The sequence below is a fragment of the Protomyctophum bolini genome (genome assembly GCF_963924005.1).
Source record: "Protomyctophum bolini genome assembly, chromosome: 12".
NCBI lineage: Eukaryota > Metazoa > Chordata > Actinopteri > Myctophiformes > Myctophidae > Protomyctophum > Protomyctophum bolini.
In genome coordinates this window covers 22,061,536-22,077,526 of record NC_137873.1, presented here as the reverse complement: position 1 = coordinate 22,077,526, position 15,991 = coordinate 22,061,536, and the positions used below count along the sequence as shown (strand labels likewise).

Genomic DNA, 15,991 nt, shown 5'->3' with positions numbered 1-15,991 from the left:
AAAATCCAATGACAAGAAAACATTCTTTAGTTTTGGGTCTGAGAGGCTAATAAGCAAAGCAATGCAAAGTTACTATTATTTACCCAGGGTAACTGGACTAAGCTCAAGAACTTGTTTACAGCCAGGCCCTGCTCATAAAACATTTCATGGTAGGGGTTCAATGCCTTGCTCAAGGGCACTTCAACGGTGGTCATTTTAACGTGCCGGTCCGGGGATACGAACTAGCGACCTTCCGATATCAAGACCGCTCCGCAAACCGTTCGGCCACCGCTGCCCCACATTTTTAGTTTTGGTTGTATTTTTTGCAGTTGATTTCACCCAGGGCATTGTCCTGCATCTACTAAACCCATTCAAATTGTTGCTGTGTGTATGTGTAGGGCTGTATAGGCTACTGGTTTCAACAGAGGAATTAAAATGTGAGGCAAGCAGGCCCACACTTGACTATTTTCCCTTGACTATTTTCCCTAATAAAAACAACTTTGTATTTCATTTCAATGTGTTAGACAAATTACATTTTAACATCTGGATATCTTATTTTATTTAAGTGTCATTTCTAGTTTTCTGGACAAAGTGAGGTTCACTAGGGCACATGGAAGCGCCCTCACAAAGCTTGTTCCCATTCCGTTATAATATCCTCGAATTCCATGCCTTTCATAGATTCCAATAAGTCCTTGAAGTAAACTTGTGGGAGGTGAAACTGAGCAGAAAGCTGAAAAACAAGAAGAAAAAACAAGATTGTAGCATTGTTCATACAGAATGCAGCTCAAAGTGTTTTATGAATGTTATATAGCAAATACAAATGGAAATTATTGTCTTGAATTTTTTTATATACAAATACCATCCTTGTCCCATCAAGAAAGCTCCAGGATTTGGTATACCCACTTAAAAATGTACAAGGATACATAACAATATAGTTTTGTGGCAGTGATTTTGTTTTGCAAATACTGGGTAGAGTATAATTGCAATAACATAACTATGTCTTGCAGGGCAAGGCATCTCCTCCATCCATTCACACTTAACTCATAAATGTCACCCTGTGCGCTCTGTCTGTGTTTTGGGAGTGTAGAATTTGGGGAATGGGTTTGAGTTTGGCCATGTCCTGATCAAAACAAATCTTGTAAAACTTTGTCTGGTCGCCGCCCTGAATCAGTTTCGTTGCCGCCTTGCATGCTAACATTAACATAAGAAGCAACGTGTTGAGGTGGTGGCCAGACTGGGGGGTCTATTGTTTGTTATACCCAACAAGCCAGGGAGCAAGGGAGAGATGCATAGCTGTAAAGAATGGCCCGAGAGTGGCTGTCCTAGTGATACATAATAAAGGGGATAATTTCACACCCCTGCAGTAGCCTATATACACTACAATAAACTAGACTACACCACACCACTGCTTTAACTTGAATCAGACTTGAACTCACATAGTTGTCCCTATACAGTTATAACAGATACCAGTAAGACGCGGGAAGCGAACGCAGCTGAGACCCTGCAGATCATGTCTGTCTGTCTGTCTGTCTGTCTGTGTGTCTGTCCCGCTGTTACTGTATATGTGGACCTGGCCCCTTTTGTGCCCATATATGGAGCTGAGTGATGTATATTATGTGGACCTGGCCCCTTTTGTGCCCATATATGGAGCTGAGTGATTGCTGATGCAACACACTCCATATTTGGACGTATAGCGGGACAGACACACACACAGACACACAGACACACAGACAGACATGATCTGCTAGGTCTCATAGTAAGTGCTCATTGCGTTCGCAATAACCCTATACAGGCAGATACAACCAAATAATAGTTGATGTTACCCTGGGATTGTTGCTGAGTCCGAATCACTGCTAGTGGATAGCTGGTCATCTGGCCACAGGCAAAGGCCACAAAACTGAAGAAAAAGAGTTTGGAGTCACTGCTGTAGGCGGGATCACTCTTGGCCCAGTTCATGATAGACTGCAGACACATGTGATCGGTTTAATCAGTGTAATCAGTATCTTTGTTGATTTCATCAAGTGAATGTGATGTTTTGAATGCTGATTTCTTCCTTACGTGATGAACGGCACACTCCACGCCTGCATAGGGGATCATACAGAGAATGCTAGGTTTGAACCCCCGGTAAAAGGAGGCTAAAGACTCATGTCTGTAAATTAATCGAGCAAACCCAACGACACCAATATAGGTGCCAGCTGGCTGCAGGTTAAGCCTCACCTTCAACACCTGTGAAAAAAGGTGAGAAAAAAATCATATGTACTGTAGTTCGATGTATTTTAAAGGTTATTTACCGGATAACAAAATAAATTATTCTAGAATGATACATGTTTCCCCTATATGCATTCAGAAGTGGTGGCCACCACTGTTGAATTACAAACGTATGACCGCTGCTGCTATGTTTTAGAATTGCGTTGGTTGGGATACTAATATCTGCCTGGGGGCAATGGGCAATATGCATATTGCAAAGGCAGTTGAAGGCTGGCTGTGCCAGGCTAGCTATGTTTATGTAAAATATTATGATATATGTTTAATGATGGAAGACGGTATGTCTTTACATACTAAAGTTTTATTCTTTTACACTATCAGTACAAACACTTCATGTCCAGTTACGGTCCATATAGGGATCTGCAACACCTGTCAATCTCAGACTGCTAACTTCATTCTGGGAAAACTATCATTTTAGAGAGTAGACAGTAGAGGATAGTAGAAGATATGCAAATATCACTGGACTGGTATTTAAGATACACCTGTCTAACTACTTCTCCAGAGAGAATTCCCTAACATAATCCATTAAACGATGTGAATTACGGGCTTCTTTCAAAACTGTTTGGAAAAAGCAAATGACTGCAAAGTGGTTGGCTAGTCAGTCAGGGACCAATCAGAAGGCTGACAATGGAGTGGAAGTCCCCAGGATGTTTGTGTTATTCTTTTAGCCCAAGTGTACTGCCGTGCTGTGTACATTTTTGACTACTAAAGTATTCAAAGACATGTGACACCTGCTGTAAACAAATGGTTCATGCCAATCATCAAATTTCAACTGACGATAGAGTTTCATCTAGGTAACATTTCACCTGGTACAATCGGTTCTATAATTCTATTCCTGAAACATGAAACAATGTGCACCATGTCACACCCAAGATGGATGGTTTCATTGTTTGTGGACAAATGAAGTCAGACCTGCTAATGTGCTCTGATACCTCTAAAGGGTAGAAGACAGCATGGGCCACTGCACCAGACACACAGCCAAGGCCAAAACGCTGCGGCACGGACAAGCTCTCCTGGGTGCTCTTCTGCGTGTATACCTTCATCTGGAGGCAGTGATAATAACAACAATAATAGTTAATACATGTGTGTTATGTATTCAACTCTTTACAACACCGTTACAAAATGCTTTAAAGCCATGATGAAATCTGTTTTCTTATGATGAATAGTGGAAATAGCCAGCACTGTGAGCTTGTAGATCCTTTTTTTACACACGGAATTACCGTCAGGTCTCACCTGGGCATATATAAGACACTGTAGTGTTGACTGAGGAGTCCCCTTTAATACATTGACAGCATTCCCATGCCACATAGCTCGCACGCCACCCGCCTTCAGTTCATGAAACCCCTGGAGGAAGGCCTTAGATCCATGAACCTACAGAAAATACATTTACATACATTTAAATACATTAAACAGACTTAAAAAAAAGTGTGTTCCTCTGAGGGGATATCTCCACAAGGCCGGTAGCTGAGAGTCAAAATCCCTTTGAGATTTTACTGTGTACCATTCCAGAGCCCTAAGTCAGGCATTACATTACATTACATTATCTGACATTGATGAAAGGGCATCGGATTATGGATCTGACCTGTAGCTGGATTTTAAGGCGGTCGATAGGAGCTGTGATAGTTCGGGACACGGCATCTGACAATCCTGCAGCCAAGACAAACCTCCTCCACATCCCTGAGCCCTCCTCAGGAAACTCTGTGGGCATAGAGCGGCTATCGCCAACATCAAAAACCTGCAACCAGAAGAGTATTTTTAAATATAAATGGCTAGTAAATTATGGGTCTATGATCTGTTTGTTGGTCAATATCATGTTTCAATTGTAATTGGTTTAGTATCAAAGCACCATATATGGAGCGTGTCTTGAGTGTACAGGGTTTGTACACTCACAGTCAGATCAACATATGGAATGTCAGAACAGGTCAGCTCCACATATAGAGATCTAAGGGTGGTAGCGGGGGCAGTGGCTTGAGTGTACAGGGTTTGATGAGGTCAGATCAACATATGGAATGTCAGAACAGGTCAGCTCCATATAGAAATCTAAGGGTGGCAGCGGGGGCAGTGGCTTGAGTGTACAGGGTTTGATGAGTGCCCAGGTAGGGCCGGGCCACTCGGCGGCTAAGAACACAAACGCTGAGGCGTGGCAAGTGGTGGCTGGCGTGTGAGACTCTGGCGGTGGCGCAGCTGCTGCTCTCTGCTCGGGCGGCGTCGGCTCGCGACGGCGTCCTCCGTGAAACTCTGTCCAGGGAACGCCAGCAGCGCCACCACTCATCGGCAGTCTCCTCCTTGAGTGTGTATAGGTCACGCTGCTGGGGCAGATCTGTGCGTGCACGCTTCCACCTGGGTGACAGCAGACTGCTGGGAGAGTGCTGTCGCTTTAGCATGGGATCAACTTTGACCAAAAAATGAACAATGAAAAACAGGTATGGTCAAGGTTCATGACCATATGGTCTTGTCTCCATATATGGAGCGTGATCACGAGGCGTAACTCACGACATTCCCATATATGGGATGACATCAGGGATCTCCATATATGGGCATAACAAGGATTGGAGGCGTGACGTCACAAGGTGTGAAGAGGTGTGACATCACGAGGCGTAATGGACTGGCAACCATATGTGGAGGTGTGACCGAACGACTGACGGGAAGTTTGCAAGTTTTCATAATATATATGGTCCCAACAATTAACTGTTATACACCACCAGCCATACCTACCAGATTGTGTTTCCACGAGGACACCAGCTCTCCAATGTTCTCTGCAGGGTTGAGGATGACATGATGCAAGAACTCTCCCCAGTCTACTGTCATGGAACTGTCCTGATCCATCCTAACAGTAAGAAACAACAAACACTTCCTTGTGTTCTGTGTTGTATTGAAAATAGTAAAATATAAAAACAGGAACATTCAAATTGCAGACCTGTATCTTAGTCTGTGATATTTAGTCATGGGGACGGAATGTGATGAGTATATTGTATACAAAATGAAACATTTATTGTAGAAAGCACACGTGTGATTAATATGCATTGCAATGTCAGGGTCAAATAAGCAGCTACACTGTTATTACTACTTCACATGTGATAATTTTGTATTTATATTTAGCAATTATTTTATGAAGGAATTCAGGGTGGTGGCGGGGAAGAAAATCTTACATTTGTATTATTCTTTTTGCATTGGGCCTGGATAAGACAACTCCTAACTCCTTAAACAAACACATGATCTCCTCCAGATCAATCGACCCTGATCAGAGAAGAGATGATAGGATTATACATAGATATTATTTGTGATAGTTGTCTAGAGAATTACTTGAATGCATAATATGCATTGAGTATATGAATGCTGCATATACAATATAAATGATTGGAGTATATTCTCTGTTCCCACAATAAGTGAGAGGAAGTGAAGTGAAGGTTTAGGCTACTGTTATGATTATTATGGATTATGAATGGATTATGGATTATAGGTCCATAAACCAACTTCAAATGTGTCTGGCAGCTGGCTCCTCTTTTTTCTATAGGCCACAAACCTTGAGACATCATCTACGATTCTAAGCATATATTTGGACGTTTCTATAGCAGTTTTCTCAGTGTAGTCTATAGCCTCAAATTCGTGTTTGAAGAACACCACCAAAGTCAGAGGAGCAGACTAGGACTGATAGCCATATAGGCCCTGCACACTAGTGTTCGCCATGCTTCTGGAATGTGAGTGTGACCAGAGTCCTGTCCGACATTAGAATACAAATGACCCCTTACCGCAATTGTCCCTGTCGATTTCATCAAAGTGGATTTTCCATTTCTTCTCCTTGTCCATCATGTAATTGAGAAACTCGTTATAATCCAGTCGTCCATCGTTGTTCAGGTCATAGCTATTAACAATATTCTGCAACAGGGGGAAAAGTGTGTGTAACATAATTAGCTTACCTTGGCTTCACAGTTTGTCCATGCATTATATTTGAGTCTGTTTAGAGACGTCAACCACCCATACGAAATAATTAGGTAATTAACATAAATAGTCATACTTGAACCTTCTCATCAATCACGAGGATACCCGTTTTTTTCATCTCACTGTGAAGTTCTGCGACTGATATGTAGCCATCCTCGTCTTTGTCTAGTTTGACAAATAAACCACGAAACTGATCCATAATTAATTTAAACAAGGGTACACTGGTGCATTTATATTTGCGTCAAAAAGTAAACGGTTAACAAATGATTGACGATATATCCCTATGCTGCACGATGGAGCTGAGTCACACGCATAGCTGTGTGCATGTGCTCACTGCAGTCCTAGCAGGTGCGGTAACTTCCACTGCACAACTGCAGATGGCGCTGTGGCCTCTTCCATTAGACGTGTGTACCATATGGTTACGGTATCAGTTACATTTGAACCCAAAGTGCAGATAAATTAAACAAAACATCCTAGTGTAAAAGATCGTTTACAAACGCATAACATTACGGCTATATGCATAGGCCTATACCTGCCTACTTCAGTTTGCCTATACCAAAGTCATGTCAATTAACAGTATACTGTCAGTATAGCCTACTGTCTTTTGACGACTGAATTCCCTTAAAGGTCTTAGCTTTAATATAATAGCTCATGGCCCATCCTTGACAGATGGAGTTAATCATCTTATCAATATCTAAACAATATGGAACAGTCTGGAATCCGGATGTCATGGCTGAGTTTAGGGATCTCTCACGCACGCACGCACGCGCGCGCGCACACACACACACACACACACACACACACACACACACACACACACACACACACACACACACGTCTCTCTCACACACACACACACACACACACACACACACACACACACACACAAACACACATACTTTCCTTACTCTCTCTTTCTCTCTCTCTTTCTCTCTCTCTCTCTCTCTCTCTCTCTCTCTCTCTCTCTCTCTCTCTCTCTCTCTCACGCGCATGACAGTATCACGCGCCCGTACTCGATCGTCTGTTTGGTACTGATGATCTCTCATGTCAGATTGAACTTGAAGCGATTAATTGTTTCGCGGCCTACACTACAGCTACAATAAGCAGAGTAGCCTGCCTATAGCAGTGGGTTGTGAAGAAGAGAGTCCAGACCAGTATGGTATATGACGTGTCTCACTCTCAGCATTGGCTTTCTAGAAAGAGCGTCTGAATACCAGTGTGGGTCCGGACGCAGGGGAGGAGGAGGGCGCATTGGCTATTTAAAGAGGGTCCTAGTCACGGATATAACACGGCGCGTTGAGTAACGGTCTCGAAACGGTCATCATCTGCTAGCTGTTGTTGTTACTAGATATTGTTGTGTTGTTTGAAGTGAACTGACAGCGCCCATAGGATCGACTGCAGAAGCCGCTCTTCAACGCGGGGCCGCTTTTGGGGGAAAATGGGGAAAGATTACTATAAAATATTGGGTATTTCTAAAGGTGCCGCGGAAGAGGACATAAAAAAAGCGTACAAAAAGCAAGCGTTGAAATGGCATCCAGATAAAAACAAGGCGGCTAATGCCGAGGAGAAATTTAAAGAAATCGCCGAAGCATATGACGTCCTCAGCGATCAGAAGAAACGGGACATTTATGATCAGTACGGAGAGGAAGGTAGGAGAATGTGTTTTCAAAGTAACACCGTCCTGACATTGTTACTATAGTCATACGATTAACCCGTTATAGGGCAGCCAGGTTAAATCAGTGCCGACTGCCGAGTTGCAGATGCTGTCTTAATAAAAGTCTCACAGGGAGAAACGAGGGGCACATATACAGCACAGCATTGTCAGACGACGACGTTATAGTTATTTTCACAGACTCCTATCAATCTTGTCATTAGCAATGACAAGATTAATCATTCAAGATTAATCATAATTATAACTCTGTAAAAATAACTATAACGTCGGTCGTCGTCTGACAACGTGCTTGAGGTGGATATGTGCCCAGTTCTACTGTCACCTGAGTCTGGCCTAATGACTCATTAGTAATGACATTAAGCCTATCAGCGCAGGTAACAGTAGAACTGGGCCCTGCATTTTCTGGGAGAACTATCTGGGGCCATTTTGGGACAACTGGTTATATTACCATATTGAATATTCACTCCGTTATTCATTTTAAAACCCGGCCATTGCCATTACAATGATGAGGCACATTATAGATCTGCATTTCCCCATGGTCCCTAAAACATAATGACGTATATGCATGTGTCAATATGGCTTATACAGCAGATGACAGGATTTGTTTGTTTATTTGAAAATTTCTCAGCTCAAAATACATCACTGGTAAAATAATTTGTGCTTGATGTGGTAGCAAACAAATTAATGGGGGTGATGAATGCATATAGTCACACAATGTAATTTCAATCATAACATTTATACCATAAAACTATCTCTGATTCAGGTGAATAATACTCAGCCTGTATTTTGAGATATACTGTACAATAATTAAACTGTGTGTGTGTGTGTGTGTGTGTGTGTGTGTGTGTGTGTGTGTGTGTAGGGGGGGTGGGGGGGGGGGGGGGGGGGGGGTAGAGAGTTAGAGCACTGGGGATGTTGCAGCTATAGTGCAGTGGTTTTCAACTGTAGAATCTGTAGATAGACAGTAGAGGAATTATGGACGGGGGGGCAACATTGTCTTCTCACTCAATATACATGCAGATACACAGGGTATCTGCATGCAGATTAAGACCTTTTTAATACCAAATTGGCCCAATTATCAAATAATTGTCATAAAAATGTTCTTAGATTGGGGTCCTAGAAATAAATGAAAATATCTTATCAAATTGGGTGTTGAGAATCACAGGCTTGGTGCAACCACTTCAGTTTATATACGTTTAGAGAGAACACTTAACACTGACAACAACATTTCTGTTGACCACCAGGTCTCAAGGGAGGAAATGGACCCACACCTGATGGACAAGGTAGCAACTTCACCTACACCTTTCACGGAGACCCCCACGCCACATTCAACACCTTTTTCGGGGGCGCCAATCCCTTCGAGATGTTCTTCGGGCGCAAGGCCAACGGGCGTGACGACGAGGACATGGAGGTGGACGGCAACGATCCCTTTGGCTCCTTCACAAGTTTTAACATGAACGGATTCCCTCGGGACCGGCACGTGGGCGTTGGCGGCCAGCCGCGGCGGAAACAAGATCCGGCGATACACCACGAACTAAGAGTCTCCCTGGAGGAGGTTTTCCATGGCTGCACCAAGAGGATGAAGATCTCTCGCAAAAGGCTCAATCCAGATGGCAGGACCATGCGCAACGAGGATAAGATCCTCACTATTGAGATCAAACGGGGATGGAAGGAAGGCACCAAGATCACGTTCCCGCGCGAGGGCGACGAGTCGTCCAGCACCATCCCGGCTGACATAGTTTTCGTCATCAAGGACAAACCACACGCACATTTTAGGCGAGAAGCATCTAATATAGTATATCCTGTGCGCATAAGTTTACGACAGGTGAGTGTCTCTCTTTTGCACCCCATCTGTGTCTAACTCTCACAGTGCACCGCTCAGGGGTAGAGTGGCCGGATGGCAACCGCAAGGTTTACAGTTCAAACCCGGGCTCCCCCAGAGTTAGTGTCGAAGTGTCCTTGAGCAAGACACTGAACCCCGAATTGCTCCCAATGAGCAGGTTGGTGCCTTGCATGGTTTCCTCTGCCATCGGTGTGTGAATGTGTGCGTGAATGGGTGAATGTAATGCACAATCTATGTAAAGCACCTTGGATAAAGGCGCTATATAAATGCACCATTTACCATTGACCAAAGTTGAATACTGTGTATACTCCCCGGGAAGAACACCCTCCTTCCGGGTTTGGTATAATCAACTTGAAGACAATAGAGCAAGGCAGCATGTGTGCCACGCCGCCACAACCTAACTCCAATGAGCCAGCTCTTGCGTCAAGCCTATAGAGCGTCACAGTCTTTTCAGAACAACGAGTGGCCCAGGAAATAAATCTCAATGCATTTTTCCCATAGGCATTTCTTAAAGTATTTATTTAAAGACGGTTACGCCGTGGACAAAGGCAACTCGGATCGTGACAAATCATGACAATGAACACAATGTTTTGGGCCGATCAAATAATTTATAAGAAGAAAAACAAAACAAATAGTGTTGTCTCCTGCCTTTATTTTCTTCTTTCTAATGATTTGATCGGCCCAAAATATTGTGTTCATTGTCATGATTTGTCACGATCCGAGTTGGCTTTGTCCGTGGCATAACCGTCTTTAAATAAATACTTTAAGAAATGCCTATGAGGAAAATGAACGGCGATTTATTTTCCGGGTCTCTCGAGGGGGCGGGACTGCGACGCTCTATAGGCCGAGTCACCCACAGATGTGGGCCCAAAATTGCAGTACCAGACCTTCAAAGGTCTCTCCCGATCCTGAGGAAATTCCCCGCTGTGCACTATACTATACTACTAAATATTTGATACTATCCCCAATAAATAAATAGCATATGTAAGTCTTAGCATATGTAAGTAGTTGGAGGATAGATATGTCCGAAGGAAGGGGTGCATTCAGAATTATTTAACCACTTAAACCGTATATAATTGACCGGTGGGTCAATTATATATAGGGGCCTATACTAGGACCCCTCCCTTTTCCCTAAATCTCTCACAGATTAAACACACAAAACCTTGGACATGTTATATAATTTGGAATCTTTGGCAGCAGCAACACTGAAGGCAGAGAGAGAGAGAGAGAGAGAGGGCTGCCCACGCACATGCTCACAGCGAGATGTACTTAAGTTACCGTATATGGCTTCTCATGCTCTGCTCAGTGTTTGGGCCTGGTTCTCATGGCTTCCATGTCCAAATATTTTGATTGCTGCATGAAAGCAACATCAGGCCTGCCACCGATGATGTCATGGATAATGACATGAATACATTGATTTACAGTGTTGGAAAAGTAAAAAAAAAAGTTACTAGTTACTTCTTTCCCATCGGCCCCAGTAATTGCATCTTTTGTCCCCAAAAGTCTCAAACTACCCAGTTTGTTCTGGACGGTTTAAAGCCCGCTATTCCTCTTACAATAAATCACACATAGGCCTACAGTCAGACATGGGTGCATCGTTTCCGTATCCGATCTAGAGTTTAGATCCAGACAGGTCAGCAGCCTGCAAAGCAACTCGATCCCAACCCACACTACCATTATAAATAAACACTCAAGCCCACAGTACCACCAAGGCTAGTGAAAACAGTACCAAATTACTTTTTGGAAATAGTAACGCAAAGTAATTCGTTTATTACTAGTTACTGGAAAAGGGTAAGAATATTTCTTTACACGTTCCAGGTGCATCAATGCGATGTTTTTCATTATAGTTCTTCTATTTATAGTGACTCATAGGAATAGACTATGTGACAACCAGGTATAGTCTGGTGACCACCAGAGAGACGGGTGACAGCCAGAATGTAGACGGCACCCGGGTGAGCAGTATGGGTTAGCGCCCCAGCCTGTGTCCTCCGTGAGGAAGCCCAACAAACCCTTGGAGAGGCCTTTAGGAGGGCCATTCAAGCCGCAAGTGGAGCCTGCAGCACCACCTTCTTGCTCGGGTGGAGTCTGTGGAACCAATGCGGCTTAGGAATCCACCATTCCTGAATGAAGTGTCTGGGACTCTGGTGCAGCGCACAGGTCCTGGGCCTGGTGAGAGCAGGAGTGGACCTGGGATGCATCACTGAGGATACGTCCCAGGTGCATCAATGCAATGTTTTTTGTTATTACTTTAAGTAATACGTTATTTTCCAACACTGTTGATTTAGTTGGACACACATCATTGGCCACCAATTCTAGTCAGAGGCACCGTGGTTTCTGCCAAAAGTCAAATCAATCAGTCTTTTAAGCATATTAAAACATGTTTTCACTGACAGAAAATACTGGTAGGCCTACATATATTGAAAGATTGGCTAAATATTATACTGCATGCGTGTGTAGAAATGAACCCAAACAAACTAATGATTTTTACAGTGCAGTGCTAACGTGCTGACCACTGGTTCAGTCGGTAAAACATGGTATTTATTGACACTGGCAGGATGTTCTACCTCATTAATCATTTATCATCATTTGGCACTGTTAGGTGCACTGGATCAAAGTGACCACCAAATGACACTGCTTAATTAATTTAACTTTAACACCAACTCTCAGTAGTACCGTATGCCAATGTAGTTGTTGTGCAGAAATGTCCACTGCATGACATGACGTTCTGTGATGCCTTGCTGACTTCCACATTCATGTCGTTGCAGTCACTATGCGGATGTTCAGTAACCGTGTCAACGATAGACGGGAAAACGTGCAACATGAAGATCACAGATGTCATCAAACCTGGCATGAGAAAGACTGTTGCCGGACAGGGTCTCCCCTTGCCTAAAAACCCAGAGCAGAGAGGAGACCTCGTGGTAGAGTTTGATGTGAACTTTCCAGAGTCGCTCCCAAGCAACGCCAAGGATGTGCTCAAACGGCATTTACCTACTTAGGAAGGAGGACATGGACATGTCAAAGGGTGATATTCGCATGCCAGCACTCAGTCTACCTAACACATACAAATACAAATAAAGTAAACACAAACGCGCACGCACGCACGCACGCACACACACGCACGCACGCACGCACGCACACACGCACACACGCACACACACACACACACACACACACACACACACACACACACACACACACACACACACACACACACACACACACACCAAATGAATGTGCAATTTATATTTTCTATCAATTTGGTGTTTTTATAAATACTGTGCATGCCACCAAGTGGATGAAAGTGTAAGTAAAAGAGATTGTTCATATGTGAAAGTAAATATTTTATGTGCCATTTTAACTTTATCTTTATGATTTGTGTGTTGGTTAATTTGTGTAGGGATTTTGACATTTGTTAGTTTATACTGAGTGATGTGCAAGGCAATATCTTGAGTCAATGAAAAGATTTTAGTGGTTAAAAAGTTGTCGAGTGACTCTTATGAATCTACGAATTATACTGTGCAAAATCATCACGCATTCTCATACTTTATCCTTCTACTTACCTTTAAGAGGCACTCTTTGTCAATGAAATGTCATCTGTAAAATTATGTCTTTTAAGTTTATTTTCACATGAAGATATACACGTTTATAATATTTTGAGGATATCTTTTATGTAGAAATGTTAAAGGGAGAGTGATCTGTGTATGGCATAAGATATTTTGTAACAAAAGTTGACCATGTACAGTACAGGATATTCAGCTGTATATTCTATAAAACTATTAAACTTGTTTAGAAATCAGTCAATTCAAATTATTACAGAATCTACACTAGCAGACAATGTTTAGCTATTAAACATGAATGAATAGCAGGTCAGATGCACAGAAATCAGATGAAATATATTTTGCTTAAATTTCCTAATGTTTAAAGATATTGATGGCATGAATGTAAGCGTGTAAATATAGCTGTCTCAGCTGCTAGCTGTTAGCTGCCAACACAAAGACCTTTGGGTTTCCCACCAGGGAACGCCATATCAGTCATCATGGTCCAGGATCCCAAATAGAGCCACGATAATGTTAGCAGAGGGCCCCACAATAGACCCTTTTCACAGCGGATGGGTTAAGCCTTAACGCTTAACCCATCCTTAACCGTTAAGGTAATAACAGGTGTATGTGTTACTGTGAGCCATCATGGGAAGCTCCTTAACGTTGTCAGAAAACAGCTAATACCCACAATTAACATTATCATTAGGCTTTAGTCCAGTTTAGTTAAAATATGGCCGATGTGAAGCCAATGACAGTGGCAGTTTACTGCAGGTGAAATTAAGATTAGCGTGCTAACTCCATCATTTGTAGTTAGGAAAGAATATAACACAGGTTTGAGATTACTTTCTACTCAATTTATATTTAACTAAGCCACTACTGGATTTGTACTGTAGTAAAACTGAATGGTGTAATTGGTGGGCCAAAAGAGGCCAATCCTCATTCTGGTCCTGGGTGCAGTCGCACCATATGCGGCCTAGCCTAGGTGACAGGCTGTATCCACAATCCAATAACCCCAATCATAGCCTATCCCTAATCCAAAACTAAAGGCAATAACCTGCAACCTTCCAATACACTGGCACACAGTAGTACCAAAAACCTTTGTGAATGCCGTTTGACTTTAGTCATCCATATTCACAGATAGCAAGGCAGCCTTTCAGACAGAACTATAGAGTGAGTGCTTGTGAGTCAGAGAGAGGGAGGAAAGGTGTTAGAGCGTGTTAGTGGTAACTGGCTGCGCGGTGGTGTGGTGAATGCAGAGGATGACAGCCATGAGAATCACACCTGCCTGTTTCAAAGAGGAGCTTGATGTAAGATTCAGAAGGGGCGGGATTTTATTTTATCCCACTATTTTTGTAACCCATTTTGTTTTCACCCAGTGTCAATTGTCTAAAGTAATTATTTTCCATACACTCTCTCTGCCAGCCTGGGGAGAGCAACGGACTGATCTCATGTTTCCTTCAATGCATGAGGAGTCCAAGCCGCTTCTTTTCACCCGAGTTTCCCCGGTTGGACGTAGCGTGTGTAAGGAACACGTTATTCCAGTTCCTTTCCCCTCCATCAGGCACCCGGCTGACCATGAATTAAAAGTGCCTTAAAACGAGAGTTCCGTGAGTGCTGGTGTTTTCTCTTTTAGAGATTATTTCTGTAAAGGCAGTTTAATTAGAGACCAGTATTACTGCATGTGTTTTGTGAGGGTACCTACCCTAGGTGACACGGGGAGAATCAGTGGATTCTGCTGCAGTGAGAATGGGAGGCTAGTTCAATGACAATGCCCACACGCCAGGAAATGCTCCCAAAGTTAGATTGTGAACTTTCCCCCAATCTAGGCAACTCCACTTGTGTTTGGGTCAATAGATTTGTGTGCAAGGAATGACAATTTAAAGGCTGATTTTGTAGTTTGTTTTCCAGTTCAGGTTAAAAATGACAGCAGAGTAAAAACATGGCCAGCATTAACCTTATAAAACCATAAAGTTGTACGGTTGTAAGGTTAATCTTATTCAGTGTTTGTGATGTATGCAATAATGCAACACAGATGCAGCTAATCAAATGAATAACATGAGTGTCAAATTTATGTGTGTGAAATTCCAAACATTGATGTTATTAATCTTACTGTCAATCTTACTCTGGGCCATCCAAGTCATGAAAAATGCAAACCAGGAAGTGCAACAGTCGTGTTTATCTGATGTCAATCTCTTCGTCCTGCACAGACCTGTGGTCAGACAGATACCGCTGCAGCGCAGGTTTAGTTGCCAATCTGCTGTGGTTTTTAATCTTAATTCTGAAATGAGAAACAAACTGAGAAACAGCCTATGGGTTTCGTGCTCCTTTAAAGAGGGATTGGTGATCAAAAACAATATCTTGATACACCAATTAGTCTTGTCTTGATTTTCTTCTCAAAGACATATAGGAAGTTGTCTCCAGTCCTCAGATGTATTCAGAACCAAAAATGCATGTGCAACTTCCCAGAAAGATAGCAATTAAAGGAAAGTATAGCAACTAGTAAAGTGCCCCTCGGGCACAGGTCTCCACAAGGGCAGGTCAGGTTATGGCCTCCTGGTGGCGCTATAATAGGCCAATGTGAAAAGGGTGCCATTTCTTTTTACGCCTTGGATGGCAATTGGATGATTTGAGGCAATTTGTTCCAAAAATTAGTTTTGCATAAATCCACCTGTTGGTGGCGCTATAACAGGCCAATGTGAAAAGGGTGGGATATATTCCTTAGCCAGTAGGAAAGTCTGTGAAAGATTTCACGTA

At 42.8% G+C, this 15,991-nt stretch overlaps 2 protein-coding genes across 2 annotated transcripts; one reads left to right on the top strand and one right to left on the bottom strand.

Annotated features, from left to right (window-relative positions):
• Nucleotides 1–536: 536 nt before the first annotated feature.
• slc25a24l (solute carrier family 25 member 24, like) lies at nt 537–6,382 on the bottom strand (the record flags this gene model as incomplete). Its single annotated transcript, XM_080778951.1, has 10 exons — nt 537–709; nt 1,803–1,941; nt 2,038–2,205; nt 3,177–3,287; nt 3,478–3,615; nt 3,827–3,979; nt 4,960–5,071; nt 5,394–5,481; nt 5,994–6,120; nt 6,260–6,382. The coding sequence occupies 10 exons, from the start codon at nt 6,380–6,382 to the stop codon at nt 537–539; spliced, it is 1,332 nt and encodes a 443-aa protein (XP_080635077.1).
• Nucleotides 6,383–7,357: 975 nt separating this feature from the next.
• On the top strand, nt 7,358–13,494 carry dnajb4 (DnaJ heat shock protein family (Hsp40) member B4). Its single transcript, XM_080778776.1, has 3 exons — nt 7,358–7,832; nt 9,100–9,680; nt 12,464–13,494. Exons 1-3 carry the CDS (start codon nt 7,622–7,624, stop codon nt 12,692–12,694), a joined length of 1,023 nt encoding a protein of 340 aa, XP_080634902.1. The 5' UTR covers nt 7,358–7,621; the 3' UTR covers nt 12,695–13,494.
• The last annotated feature ends 2,497 nt before the right edge of the window (nt 13,495–15,991 follow it).

Coding starts and splice junctions, on each gene's coding strand:
- dnajb4 (XM_080778776.1), top strand. CDS start 7,622: ATGGGGAAAGATTACTATAAAATATTGGGTATTTCTAAAGGTGCCGCG. Junction 7,833..9,099: donor TGATCAGTACGGAGAGGAAG/GTAGGAGAATGT, acceptor GTTGACCACCAG/GTCTCAAGGGAGGAAATGGA. Junction 9,681..12,463: donor TGCGCATAAGTTTACGACAG/GTGAGTGTCTCT, acceptor ATGTCGTTGCAG/TCACTATGCGGATGTTCAGT.